We start from the raw sequence: 15,380 nt of genomic DNA, 5'->3' as shown, positions 1-15,380 counted from the left end.
GCAGTGCAGATCCTAATTTTAGTAAAGTACTTATCCTTATTTATAACGTCAAAATAGACATATGATCTGAACTATTACTAAACTAAATTAAACCTTAAATTTATAGACCAGGTCATCTTAAAAAAAAATGAAGCTCAACTCGGTTAACAATCATAAGGTGAGCCAGTAATAATAAAACAAAAAAAAAAATTCTGATAAACCTAAATTTACAAGTAAAAAAAGAAATTTAAACAGAGTGAGTTGCTATATGCATAGAAAATACAAAGATTTTTAGTGCTTTACGAAATAACTGAAGGGAATTCAGGTCTCTCTTTTAAATTTTTAAATGTTTATTAAAATTTTCAAAATATACAAAGAACAAGGTGGAGACCAAAAACATCACACAGCAATGTCAACAACAAGAAACAACCAGCTGAAAAGTTTTGACAGAACAATAACAAGGTCTCAACCCCTTGAACTGCCCCCCATCATAGAGTCCGCTAACAAAGCAGCCTCTCCAAATCCCACCCCCACAATCCCCCAATCCCCTCTCCCAAACAGAATAATCAGGTGTAGTGGGAGTTCAAATCCATTAATTTAAACATGTAAAAATTCATCAGTTTTCCTTTAGATCTAATTCCCTTAAAAGAAGAGAAAGAGAGTCTTCCAATTGGCTGAAATATATTTATTTGATCTGATATTGTGTGTTATCATGACCACACTAAGGGCTCCTTTTACTAAGCTGCGATAACATTTTTAGCGCATGCAGAATTTTAGCACGCGCTAAAACCACGCTACACGACTAGAAATAACATCAGCTCAATGCTGGCGTTAGCATCTAGCACGCACTAAAACCGCTAGCGCAGCTTTGTAAAAGAAGCCCTAAGTATGAACCTTCAATATCTCTCATGTTTGTATCACGTTTGTTTCTAATATTCAAAGCAATCATCAATCAAAATGAATACAGTTATATCAAACTCAATTTCACTCATTTGCCACTTTAGAATACTAGCAGTCCAAGAAATGGGATTTTTATTACTATTTTCTGCCTTTTATTTAGCTTTGTTTAAAATTTTTGTCAGATTTGAGATACTTGAACTGTGGAAAAGGAAGATTAGGCTCTTACCTCGATAATCTTCTTTCCAGTATAAAAGCACATGAGTCCTGACAAGTGGGTTCCTTTCCCAAACCTGTGAGAAAATGCAGAAGGCATCATCCACTTTTTCGGCTCCTCCACCTTGTATCACATTTCCCCCATCTCTTCAGGTCATACTAAAGCAGTTGATAACCCCTAAAAGAGGAAAAAATAACAATGAGGGGTACAGGGAACTCCCCAACCACATACTTTTGATCTGTTCTGCAACAAAAAAGAAGTCATCAACAAATGCAACATAGCATTAACAAGATGAAGCAAAAAAACAAAAACGAACTTCCTACTTGAGTGCAACCAGCACTAACACTTGTTCAGCTCTGAAATTTCTATCAAGAGCCGGTTTATATAGAATTTGTATTTTTCTGTTTACTTTATGACAACAGCTTCCTAGTTCTTGGATGGCGCCAGACAAGCCTCTGTAGAGACCTACATGTCTGACTTCAAAAGCAGGCTATTCTGAAAACTGACAGGGTGAAGCATCAGGACTTATGTGCTTTTATACTGAAAAGAAGATTATCGAGGTAAGAATCTAATTTTCACTTCCAATGGAAAAAGCACACCATTCCTCACAAGTGGGATGTACCAGAGCAATCCCGAGTCTATGACGGGACAGATGAACCTCTGTGCTGTCACGTCCACTCTGTAAAAGTGGAGGGTAGACCATGTAGCTGCCCTACAAATCTTATCGGGTGGCACAGCCCTGGACTCTGTCCTTTTGGTGGAATGAGTTTTCAAGGAGATCAGCAGTTTCTTACCACAATCGATGTTTGCAGATGAAATAACCGAGCATATCCATCTGGAAATCGAAGCCTTAAAAGGTCGACTTACCTTGGTGGCTAGGACTGAGCAGCACAAAGAGATGATCCGATAGACAAAAATCGTTCATTACCTCAAGGTAATGGAAAAGAACTCTTTTGACATCCATCAGTGCCGACACTTTAGCTTGTTTCTTCAAGCCTGTGGCCTGGAATGCTGGTAATCAGATCTCATGGAATGCCGACACCACCTTTGGCAGAAAAGAAGTTACCGTGAGCAGGGACACTCCCACCTCCATGAATTTGAGGAAAGACTCTCTGCATGACAGAACTTGGAGTTCTGAAACTCTCCTTGCTGAGGCAATGGCTACCAAGAAAACCTCAACTTAATGGTACGATCCATCACGAACACTTCCTCCAAGGGCTTGTATGGGGCTTTAAGATATTAAGATTCCACGTAAGTAAAGGCTGTCATATAGGTGGATGCAATTGCAATGCTCCTTTAAAAATCTGGATACATCAGGATGGGAAGCCAAAGCCCTTTCTCCCCTCAATCTCAAAAGCACAAGACTTAACACTTGCACCTTGAGAGAACCAACCTGCAGGCCCTTTGCAAGATCTTCCTGACCAAAATGAACAAAGAAATCAGAGCCCTAAAAAGGCTGTATCTGCTGTTTAACATTCCAGTGCTGAAACATCTTCCACGCTTTTGCATAAGTTGCAACCATTGCTATGTCCATCTCTGAATAACCTTTCCGTATTAAAGTTGCATGCTTTAAGCCCAAAGTGTTCCAGATTCTACAAGGCAATTGGCTCCTGAGAAAGCAGCTTTGGATGGAGTGGTAGAGTTTAAAAGGGTGAAGTACTTTTGTGCATGAAAAGAGTGAGGGACTTGGATGCGATGATCTTAAGGTGGCCAAACAGGTAGAAAAGGTGACATAAAAAAACTAGAAGGATGCTTGGGTGCATAGGAAGAAAATAAGCCAACAGGAATAAAAAAAAAAAAAAAGTGGTGATAATGCCTTTGTACAAGTCTCCGTTAGGCTTCATTTAGAGTACTGTGTACAATTCTTGAGACTTTACCTTCAAAAAGATAAACGGGATGGAGTCAATCTACAGGGTGATTACTAAAATGGTCTCTGTCATAAAGCATATGGAGACAAAAAATGTAAAATATTTCACTGTGCATACTCTACAAGAAAGGCAGGAGAGTCACTGAATACTCTATGCCTTAGCACTCTCCCGCATGGATTACTGCAATGTGTTATTCAATGGTCTCACGGCAAAGAATGTACATCATCTCAGTGTATTCAGAATGCGGCGTTCAGGCTTCTAAAAAAATCTCTGTGCCTTCGACCCTGTTTCCCAGGCTATAGCGTTGGCTGCCCATAGCCAAACTTTATGTTTTCAGGGACCTGATGCTAGTGTTCAAATCCTTGCATGACATGACGCCAGGCTACGTGATAGCTAAGCTTCCTCCATATGTGCCAAACCAGTCCGTCCGCTTCCAGGATGAAATACGCCTCAAAATGCCCTCTGGTTGTGCACTGCAACTTCAAACCGCCAAACGACGTTCTTACTCCCACTTCATACCGAGCCACTGGAAATGACTGCCCCCGCTGATCAGATCCCTTGAAGGACTCCTCAATTTTAGGAAAGCAATAAAAACATACCTCATCACCTAACCTCCCTGCCCGCCCTTGATCGATGGATTACAAAAAATGTAAATTGGTACCATAAGGAAAACTTGTATTGTAAAATATTGTACAGTAACTCTGGAAAATCCAACCTGTAAACTGTCTATATGTCAATTAGGATATTATGTATATTAGTATTTGACCTCTAGTAAGTGTCTAGTTAGGATAAAAACTTGTATCGTAAACTTGGACTGAAATTATGGCAAATCCAATGTATATCGTAACCTGTTAACTGTATACTCTGTATGTTTAACCTATAACCCATTCTGAGCTCTTTGGGGACAACGGGATAGAAAATGAATTAAATAAATAAATAGATGGCATGGTTGAGCAGACTGAATAGGTTTTTATCTGCCTTCCTTTTCCTCTGTTTCTGTGTGAATCCCCTTATGAGCTTTAACATTGTGTATATAGGGACAGACCCAAGCAGTACTTCTGGAAATGCATATTTATTCACTTTACACACCCATCAGGTTTAACTCAAACTTACCACTGGGGAACAGAACAACTTGTTTAATTTAGGTCAGATGTTTGATGATGTTGAGCTTCTCAAAGATACAGGGTAAGTTTGACCTAGGAAGGCAAAACTTTTATGGATATACAGTATTCAATTCAAGCATCTACTGGGAAATAAGGGGATAAGAGATGCTTAGAGACAGAACTCATTTTGAATTCATGAGTACCAGACCAAATATGTAGGTTGAAGTGGTGCTTAGCAACGATATAGCAGCTGCCCAACAACCGCAAATTGCAGTGGTGAGGAGGAGTGTATAAAGTATTTGTGAAAATATTCCAGTTGAGCAAAATAGAGAATGTCTATAATATGGCTAAGCTTATGCTGTAGAGAAAGGGTAGAATGCAAAAAATGGATAGAGAAGGAGAAATTAGGTTCTTACCTGCTAATTTTCTTTCTGTTAGCCTGTAGACCAGTACAGTTAATCTTCACAGATGGGTTATAACTCATTGTGACCAGCAGGTGGAGACAGAGACCAAAACTTGGTTGTAGTATATTAGCTGAGGCTCCCCCTACCAACCCAGTCTGTCGAATAGCCAAGCAGAAGCTAGGAAAAACTGACTGAGAACAGTAAAAACACTCCAAACAGGAGTTTAAAAACAATAAAACACCAAGATGGCTGCATGAGCAGTCGCATGAGTCTCACGCTCCCGTCTATTCCTTGACATAATTTGTCCACTCAAATCTTTACCTGTTTCACGATGCCGAAGAGGAGGGGACGTAGCGCTGCTGGAGCCTCGCAGCGCTCCAGAACAGCCGTCTTCGGGAACATCGAGGACCTGATGAGGAGAATGCAGGGCACGCCGATAGCTTCGGGGAGTTCCCCGCAGGAGACACACGGCGGAGGCGCGTCAGTGGCGTTCACCATGGGGCTGGAGACATCGTTGAGCCCCGAAGTGAGAGCACCACCCTCACGCCCTCAGTCGACCAGTTCCCCGCGAGAGGAGGAACTTCCTGAGGTTGGAGTTCACTTCCTCTCGGAGGCTAAGGAGGAGAACACGGGGACTGTGCCACGGGACTCCCTGCTGGAGCAGAGGAGTCTTAACGAGGAGACTGTGGAAGAAGCAGTGGGGGATAAGAAAATCCAACAGAAAATCCAACAGATTGCAGGAGGAGACAAGTTGCCAGAGGGTGAGCTAATTAACTTAAAATTACAACCATTGCAAATTTTGAAGCCCCGAGAGGTTACATTAGACTCTCTGTGGGACCTGGTAGCCAATTTGGCAAAATCTATTAATCCACAATTACAAGAAGTAGAAAAGAAATTAGAAAATCATGGAACTGAGATTAAAAATTTAAAGACTGGACTTGAGGACTCAAAAATTTCAATACAAAATATTCATCAAGAACTTAAAGTATCACAACAAATTACTGAGGTATTAATTAAAGATAATACCAATTTAAGAAGGAAAATGGAAGCAATGGAAAACTTTTCTCGTAACAATAATCTCAGATTGATAAATTTCCCTAGGGTCTCTGTGATAGCCCCAAGGGAAATGTTGAAACGTTATATGACGGAAATATTGGAACTCTCTGATGAATCATTACCACCATTTACGCAGGTTTATTATCTTCCAAGTAAGCCTCAAGACCAACAACAACAGCAATTACAACAGAAGTCGGGACCTGATTTAATGAATATATCCAATATATTGGAAATGTCTGATAGAGAATTAGTGACCCCTGCAACCTTATTATTGACAGTAGCTCTCGCACCAGATAAAAACTGGTTGCTGAGACTTTTCTTTAAAAATAAGCAAAAAGAGTTTTTAGGTTGTAAAATTCAGATGTTCCCAGATTTGGCCAAGGAGACGCAGAGAAGGAGAAAAGAATTTCTGTTAAGGAAACCTGGTGTTTTATCTCTGGGGGCGACTTTTTACTTGCGACACCCATGTAAATGTGTTGTTAATTACCATTCTCATAAATATGTTTTCTTTGAGCCATCTCAACTGACAACTTTTCTCACAACTGCATCTTTGGAGAAAGAAAGTGCTTAGTTTAAGAAAGGGTGCCTCAATCTCATTCGACTAGCCATTATTTTGTTTTATAATAATTTCTTTCTTTCTATCGCCTATTTTCCTTCTTGGATCTTATTGAGGACTTGAGTAGAAATTTATGCTTATATGTTCTTTGATATATGTTTTCATTTGTATTAATTTCTTGCTAAATTTCCTTTCTGTACAAGTTATAATATGCTTGAATATATTGAAAATTTCAATAAATATTAAATTAAAAAAAAAAAAAAAACAATAAAACACATGGTAACAACTGTGGGAACATGTATAGAACTAAAATCCTGCAGTGAAAATGTCCCCACAGCTCACCAGCTAAGCCATAGCCGTTGTTCTTATATCTCCCCGGCCCTAGAAAAATACTGGAACGCATAGAAAAAAATAAAGTCTGCATGCAATCAAAACTCACAATCACCGCATAAATATAGATAGGATGGGGAACTGTACTGGTCTACAGGCTAACAGAAAGAAAATTAGCAGGTAACAACCTTATTTCTCCTTCTGTGTTGCCTGATAGACTGATACAGTAAATCTTCACAGATGGGACGTACCAAAGCAGTACCTATTATGGGTAGGAACCCTGAAGGGCCGACACCAGAAAACGCTCACTGGATACCGCGTCCAGACGTGCCTGAGCATCCACATGGTAGTGTCTGACAAAGGAATGCAGGGAAAACCAGACTGCAGCCAAAGAGACGATCTGATTTCCTGATCTCCTGGGTCCTCTGCACATTAGATTGAAGGACCCGACATACATCTAACTTGCTTTGCTCAGAAGATCCCTCCTGACCACCCAACACCGGAAGGACCACTGACTGATTGACATGAAAATGAGAAACTACCTTTGCGGAAATGAAGGAACAGGCCGCAACACAACCCACTCCCTAGAGAGCTCCAGGAAGGGAGACCTACAAGAGAAAGCCTGCAGCTCTGAAACATGTCTAGCAGATGTAATAGCCACCAAGAAGACCACTTTAAGAGCAAGGTTCTTTAACGAGCAGGCACCCAAAGGCTCAAAAAGTGGGTGCACCAACCCGGACAAGACCAGATTAAGATCCCAAGATGGAACAGACGGTCGCATGGGAGGCTTGAGCAATTTAGCTGCCCGCAAAAAACGAACGACATCAGGAATGGAAGTCAGACGCTGACCTCATAACAACCCACGAAAGGCTGACAAGGCCGCAAGCTGAATTTGGAGAGAAGACCAAGCCAGGCCCCTGTCCAGGCCATCCTGCAAGAACTCTAAGATTGTAGGCAGGGAAGCGCAAAAAGAAACCACTCCACACGCAGCACAGCACTCCTCAAATATACGCCAAACCCGCACAAAAGCCCGGGAAGTGGAAAGTCTCCAGGACCCCAAAAGGGTTGAGATCAGTGTTCCCGCTAAGGTGCGCTGGCCTGCGCGCGCGCACAAAATATTACATCGCAGCGCAAAGTTTCTCTTCACAGCGCACACACGCGTCGCAAAGGTAAGGGGAGGTAAGGTAAGGGGACGCATTGGGGGGATTGCACTTCCCCACAATTACCATGCTTCGGTTCCTCTTCTTCCTTCCTTCCTCCCCCCCCCCCCCCCGCGGGACCCTGCGGCACCATCAACTCTTACTCCCTCTAATGTCGGCCCTGCAGCTCCAGACTTCCTCGCACCTTCTCCCCTCCCCCTTTGGATCGCTATTATTTTAAATGTTATAGCCGCGGAGCTGTATCCATCAGTGGAGATGTCTAACCTCGGCCTGCCCCGGAACTCTTACTGCAGCAGCCGCCCGTCTAGGCAGGAACAGGAAGTCACTGTTGCAGTAAGAGTTCCGGGGCAGGCCGAGGTTAGACATCTCCACTGATGGATACAGCTCCGCGGCTATAACATTTAAAATAATAGCGATCCAAAGGGGGAGGGGAGAAGGTGCGAGGAAGTCTGGAGCTGCAGGGCCGACATTAGAGGGAGTAAGAGTTGATGGTGCCGCAGGGTCCCGCGGGGGGGGGGGGGGGAGGAAGGAAGGAAGAAGAGGAACCGAAGCATGGCAATTGTGGGGAAGTGCAGAGCTGCAGGGAAGAGTGTTGCGGTACCCAGCTGGAGGGAGAAGGAAGATGAGGGAGGGAATTAAAGGAGATGCCAGGGCTTGGAGCATAGGAGGAAGGTATGCCAGTCTAAGGGAAAAGGAAGGGGGAGATGTGAGAGCATGGAGGGGGAACGAAAGATGGAAGAAAAGGAAAGGAGAGAGATGCCAGAGAATCAGGGAAGGGGAGATACCAGACTATGAGGAGAGGTGTGGGAGAGGGAAGGCGAGGAGAGAGATGCCAGACCAATGGGGTGAAAGGAGAGATGGAAGGGGGAGGCATACAGTTTCTGGAAGGGGCATAGAAGGAGAGAAGATGCCATATAGGGGAAGAGAGACGGCAGACAGTGAATGGAAGGAAGAGAGTTACAAGAAGATGAGGAAAGGAGAAACCACAGAAGACAAAGGTAGAAAAAAATTTCTATTTATTTATTGCTTTAGGAGACATGTGTCACTGTTTCTGTGAAGCATTGTATGCAGAGTCCAGCTTCTTGCTGGTTCAATTTAACCTTTGTCTATGTATTTTTATTTTATCCCCCCTTTTACAAAACTGTGAAGCGTTTTTAGCACCAGCCTTGGTGGTAGCAGCTCTGATGCTCAGAATTTTATGAGCATCAGAGCTGTTACCTCCGTAGCTAAAATCCACACTACAGTTTTGTAAAAGAGGGAGGGGTTAGTTTGTGATTACATATTCCTTACTAGGCGAAGGTGTTTTCTGTGTTCTGTGTGTTCGAAAGACATGGTTTTCTGTTAGGATTGACGGTGTAGGATTGATCTGTGCTGGTCTGGCTTGTTTAGTTTTACAATGGGTGTATTGATGTACTGCTCACTGCAATATGTAAGATGCTGCCTTTTCCTAGGTACTCATGTGTGACGTGTGGTTTGTTACTAAAAATCATGTTTTTCTTACAGATGGGGGGGGGTGCCAAAAAATGATGGGCCCCGGATGTTACATATGCTAGGTACGCCACTGTATGTAAAGATACCAGAAAGCTGGCGTAGCAAAAACTTCTAAGTTTTGAGTATTTAACCCTCCCACAATCTCACGGGCACTCGTTTCAAGTTTATTGAGATTTTGATTTAAACGCAATATCAAATATTTTCAATGCGTATAACAAAAATAAATTTGGGGAAATAAATAAAACCATTTGAACCAGTGTTCCCGCTAAGCTGCGCTGGCGTGCGCTGGCGCACAAAATATTACATCGCAGCGCACACGTTTCTCGTCACAGCGCACGATCGGAAGAGGCGTACGGCAGATGGCAGGGCGGCGAGAGGAGAATCGGGCGAGTTGGCTCATAACTTGCTGGCGCCCGATATTTTTGGCTCACGGTGAAAAAAGTTTGCTCACAACACCCGCCCGCTTAGAGGGAACACTGGTTGAGATCACTTTATCTGAATACCCCTTCTTACCTGGGCGTTCTCTTTCAAGAGCCAAAACGTAAGACAAAAGGGACCCAGATCAAACATTGGAATGGAGCCCTGAGTCAGAAGGTCGGTCAAGAGAGGCAGAGGAAGAGGATTCACCACCAGATGCTTTACCAGATCTGCGTACCACGGACGCCTGAGCCAATATGGGCCACCAGAATCACCAGGCCTGGACGTAGAAGAATGTGGAGAAGAACTCTGCCCACGAATGACCATGGAGGGAACACATACAACAGCCCCTCCATTGGTCATGGTTGAACTAGAACATCCAGCCCCTCGACCTGACCGTCTCTGTGACGACTGAAGAAGCAGGGTGTTTTGGCATTGACACTCGTGGCCATCAGGTCCATGAGGGGCTGCTCACAAGTCTGCACAATTAACTGGAAGGCTGTGTGATTTAGACACCACTCTCTGAAATCTAGCACATGACTCATAAAGTCCATCTGCACATTTTCCACGCCTGCTAGTGGGAGGCCGAGATGTCCTGAAGATAAGACTCTGCCCAGACCATAAGCAGAGCCACCTCCTGTGCCACCAGAGTGCTCTTGGTGCCCCCCTAATGATTGACATAAGCCACCACCATGGCATTGCCTGAAAGAACCCTGATTGACTTGCCCGTCAAAAAGGATTGGAAGGCTAACAGCGCTAAATAGATGGCTCTGGTCTCCATAACATTTATCGACCAGGATGCCTCCTCTGTGGACCAGGTGCCCTGAGCTGAGTGACCTAGACACTGAGCTCCCCAATCGAGGAGACTGGCATCTGTGAGAAGCACCATCCATTGTGGCTGATCTAGACTCGCCTCTTGAACTAGATGGGAGGTCTGAAGCCATCAACGAAGACTGCAGTGAGCAAAGCCCTGAAGAGGGACCAGGAAGTCCAGACTATGCCTCTGGGGCGACCACTTCCGAAGAAGAACATACTGAAGAGGACGCATATGGGCTCGAACCCACCTGACTATGTCTAGGGAAGCTGCCATCAACCCCAAGATTTGGAGGAAATCCTGCGCCCGAGGACACCGGGACGCCATAAGTGGGCGAATCTGAGATTACAATTTGCTTACCCAAGAGGTGTAGAAGAGAACCCCAAGGTACTCCGGCGCTGGGAGGGTTCTGACTCTTGGATAGGTGCCTGGGCCAATAAAGCTTTAGGCCCCTCCCCGGTGATAATAGATCTAACTCTTGAACTAACAACTGGGAGAAGGGTGGTTGGAGGTAGGGGTGCTTTGGGTATTGCTTCTTGAAGGCCTAAAAGAAAACAGGATTTTTATACTAAGAAAAAAGGGAAGGCATACAGAACAGATTACTAATTTTGCTGTTATATAGCTGTATACAATACATATGCTGTTTACATACTCAATAAAAAAAAGATTACAAAAAAAATAAATAAATAATAAAGTACAGTTGAGAGCCACCAGTCCTTCTTACAGCTTATCAGTTTTTACCACTTTTAAATAAAACTGTTATGAAAATATATTTCAGCTATTGTGCTTCCACAAGAAAATTCTTTCTACTCAGAAGAAAATTCAAAGTTGATACTGGTTAGAAGCACTTTTGCGTTCAAGATGCACTTGCTTTTATTAACTTTTCAAGTAGAAAAATGGTATGTTCCGAATCTGTCAAACTTAGTTCAGAAAGAAACATAAAACCTTATTGTAATACCTTTTAGAGCAGGCACATAGTGCTCTGACTTCTTTATAATTTGCTGGTATTCCGTCACAGCCTCTCTATAGTTTCCTAGGATCTGCTTGATAGCTGCGATCTTATAAATTCCATATATGGAGTCTGGGTTCAGCTCACTGGCTTTTGTGAAGCATTTCAATGCAGTTGTATAGCCACCTCTGCTCAGGTATGCCTCTCCTAGACACTCCCAGCAGTTGGCATCCTTAGGGTCAGCTCTTAATGCTGCCTGAAAGCTAAATATCAAAGTCAACATAAATGGGTCATAAGCAAAATCAACATGAAAAAATAGTTAAATCATATGTAAGGACACTAGTTTTGGTGTGTATGTGTGGGGGGGGAGGGTTAAAAGCAGATTCAGAATCCTGTTAAATTATTTTCAATTTATACGTAAAATGATCAATGGAAATGAAGCCAAGGGAGCACTATAGAGGGTCCAATTTTAACAGAAATTGTTTTAAAATTGTTAAGTTTGTATGCTGTCCTTGCCTTGATTACTCTTACTTCTGCATTAGAATTTTAAACCCTGACAAGTTTTAGCCTATTTGCAGGTTGAAAACCATAGATTGAGAAATTTCATAGGATTTTAACAAAGCATTGGGAGTCCAAACATCAACTTTAATCTTTCTATCACGATCTACTACTGAAACACTGCATACTGGAAGGCACTGCACAGTATATCCATAAAGTGATCTCAAAGCTGAACAAATATTTCACACAAACATCAAGAACAATCAGTATTTACTACAGCAGCATTTGGGAGAAAGTAAAGAAAAAAATAAACATAAGTGGCCCATTTAATTTCCAAAAAATAGATACAGGCCTAGTTTTTCCCTTATTATTAGGCCAAATTAGGTTTACTGCATAGACACACGTCCCTGCTGACAAACAAAAGAAAACATGATACACTCCATATGCAACTATGAGGATCTTAAAAAAATGCTCTTCAATTTGTTACTAAAAAAAATAAAGTTACAAATAGCAAATTAAAATCAGTATGCAGGTCAGAGGATTAGTTGTGCAAAACTTGGGGGTTGAAAATGACAGAAGGATTCTGAGGGCTTAGAAAGGGGAGTGTTAGTAAAGAGCAAGTCTCAGACTAAGTTGCTAAAAGGACCTTACTCAGCCACAGCTTGTGAGTGTTGATTAGCCCTTATAAAATAAAGTCCACGTCGAAGCCAGGCCCATTTTGCTGTTCCAGCACTTGCTCTGCTAGTTACTGTAGTTAAGACTGCCAAAGCTGTATCCTGGCAAAAGAAAATCAGATTTATTACTTCTTACTGGTAATATATAGAAATAAAACAAAAAACATAAAGGAATTAAGATGATACCCTTTTTTATTGGACTAAAAGTGGACTAACACGGCTATCACATGATTTTACTTCTTCCTTAAATTGTATTTATATGTGAATACACAGAAAACATTTCAAGCATTTATATATGCATTTGTACAGCTCTGATTCCATTTCATCAGTTATTTCAATGGACCAATACTCATGAGGAACCAAAGGCAAAAATCAAAGCATGCAAGTGACTCATTAAAGCCTTCCGTTCATATTCTTGCACAAAGAAAACAAAGGTTTGGTGAGTGGAGCCGTTATTATAGAAAAGGAGTCCACATTAGAGAGCTGCACGGGAACGGGGACGACAGAAATCCTGCGGGTTCCCCCTTCGGGTCACGGGGATCCCGTGGGGACGCCCCCTAGGGTCGCGGGGATCCTGCGGGGTTTGATGCACTAGAGCCACGAGGCTCATCTTCTTTTCCCTACCTGCCCTAACGCAGCACACAGCTGACCGGAAGTCTTCCACGATGTCAGCACGGACGTCGGAGGGAGGGCTTAAGCAAAGCCCTCCCTTCCTCCGATGTCAGCGCTGACATCGGGAAGACTTCCGGTTGGCTGTGTGCTGCAGCAGGGCAGGTAGGGAAAAGAAGACGAGCCTCGCGGCTCGAGCTCCATTTTGCTTGCAGATGAGGGCTGGGTGGCAGAACACAAAAGGAGGGAGGGAGGGAGTTTTTGGCACAAGGCATGAACTTGGAAGAGAAGATGGAGGAAGGGAGGGAAAGAGGTGGAGGAGGGAGTGCGTTTTGGACACAAGGCATGAACTTGGGAAAGAGATGCTGAGGTGGGGGAGGGAGAGCGTTTTTGGAAACAAGGCATGAACTTGGGAAACAGATGCTGAGGTGGGGGAAGGAGTGCATTTTTGGACACAAGGCATGAACTTGGGAAAGAGGAGGGAAAGAGATGTTGAGGAGGGGGAGGGAATGCATTTTTGGACACAGAAGGCATGAACTCGGGAGAGAGGAAGGGAGGGAAAGAGATGGTTGTGTACACAGGAATGGAAGAAAGGAAAATTTTTGGTCATAGGGAGGGAGTGAGGTACAGATGAGAGGGAGAAATATTGTGGTGGAAAGGAAACAGTGGGACAGATTGAAATGGATGCAAGAGGGAAGAATGTTGGACATAGTGGTGAAAGGAATGGAGGGAGAGATGTGGCATGGTGCTGGAGAGGGGTGATAGAAGGAGAAATGTTGGGCATGGGGCTGGTGGGCAGGCACTAAAGATGAGAAAGGGATAAATGCTGGACCATGGTAGGAGGAACCAATGGACAGCAACAGAAGAATTTACAGAAGATGTGAAAGTGGAAAAAAGAAACTAGGACCAACTTTATGGAAAAATAAGTCTCCAGACAACAAAGGTAAAAAACGGAATTTATTGACTAAAATATGTTAGCTTTGGGAAATGTATATAGCAGATGTCTTTGTATTGTGTTCAAAAGAAAAGGAAATGCATTTCTGGTTTTATTTCTACAGTACTGAAGTACTTGCTGACTCTTGCTGTGGCTGGTTGGGATCCCCAAGCTCCGCCAGCAGAGGACCTCCTCTAGAGATGGCCAGAACTTCCCTCCACCAAGCACAGCAATCGCTGGCAACATCCATAAGCCACTGAGGTGCCAGCATCTGTGACTCAGGGACGCTACTGCTGCCTGCCAAGCTTGGCAAAAGGGACCCCCGGCCAACTGCAAAGGAAGTCCTCAGCTGACAGCTTAGGGGTTCTCATCAGCTGAGTATTTATATTTTATATTTACATTAGAGGCTCTGGTAGAAACCCGTTTACAAAGTATGTATTCTTCCCAATTAATATTTCCAAATTAATAAAGTCTCTTTGCTTATTTGTAAATGGGTTTCTACCAGAGCCTTTAATTCAGTAGCATAATTAAATGAAATAACTATTTCTGAAGTTTATAGAGACGGTCGGGGATGGAGAGGATTCCTCGCGGGGACGGATGGGGACGGAGGAGATTCCTTGCGGGGACGGGTGGGATTCCTTACGGGGACGGGAGGGATTTTGGCGGTGACGGGTGGGATTTATGTCCCCGCGCAACTCTCTAGTCCACATATTTGATAGGCTGTGTACGTACAAGATACGTAGTTCTGAAAAATATATGAACAACTAAAATAAGATTTTCTGTGAGAAATCTCTATGTTTTCTTACATTTCAATTATTTTCAGTGCCTTTCAATAACTGGACAGACAGAACAGATAATGCTAATTAGTTGATCTTGAAGAAAAAAAAAAAAGGCAATACAAGGAACCTAAGTTTAATCTCCTATTTGGTTCTTCCATATCCCAGGTCAGATGCAGTACAAGATAGTAACAAACTAACATAGTAAATCAGGTCTGCCCACCATGTAACCTGTTCTGGGCTCCTTGGGGAGGATGGGATATAAACTCAATTAAATAAATAAATAGGTAGCCAGAGCTGAAACTGGCACTATGCACATAATTAAACTCTGCTTCATAATTAAACACTGATACACTTAATCTCTGTCTCTCCCTACCAATTTTGGAGCACAGACTGTAGATGCCTGCCCAGCACTGGTCCCTATTTCCCAACTATTGGAGGTGCCATCAAAGTCCACTGCAACCTTAATCCTGATCTGTTTTTGTCATCTATGGGGTCCCATACTGGTCTTATTTCCCAAAGTCTGAAGCTGCCAAAGCTCAATCCAGTTGAGGCCATCGAGGATGCAGCACTCACAGCCCTTCCAGTATAATGTTCCTCATCAGGGCAATATCTGGTCACCAATTTAGGACAAATGCTACAGCATTC

The 15,380-nt window shown here is 43.1% G+C and overlaps 1 protein-coding gene across 3 annotated transcripts in view; it reads right to left on the bottom strand.

Moving 5' to 3' along the window:
* The window catches only part of TTC37 (tetratricopeptide repeat domain 37), a 238,848-nt gene that overhangs the window by 146,892 nt on the left and 76,576 nt on the right, over positions 1-15,380 (bottom strand). For all 3 annotated transcript variants that reach the window (XM_033917115.1, XM_033917275.1, XM_033917201.1), the window contains exons 16-17: positions 12,391-12,515; positions 11,251-11,504 (exon numbers count right to left, since the gene is read on the bottom strand). In XM_033917115.1, coding sequence (XP_033773006.1) covers positions 11,251-11,504; positions 12,391-12,515 — 379 coding nt within the window. The remainder of the gene's footprint in view (positions 1-11,250; positions 11,505-12,390; positions 12,516-15,380) is intronic.

This window comes from Geotrypetes seraphini, chromosome 1 (genome assembly GCF_902459505.1).
Source record: "Geotrypetes seraphini chromosome 1, aGeoSer1.1, whole genome shotgun sequence".
Taxonomy (NCBI): domain Eukaryota; kingdom Metazoa; phylum Chordata; class Amphibia; order Gymnophiona; family Dermophiidae; genus Geotrypetes; species Geotrypetes seraphini.
Note: the sequence above shows the minus strand (reverse complement) of the source record. Positions and strands in the feature narration are given on the sequence as shown.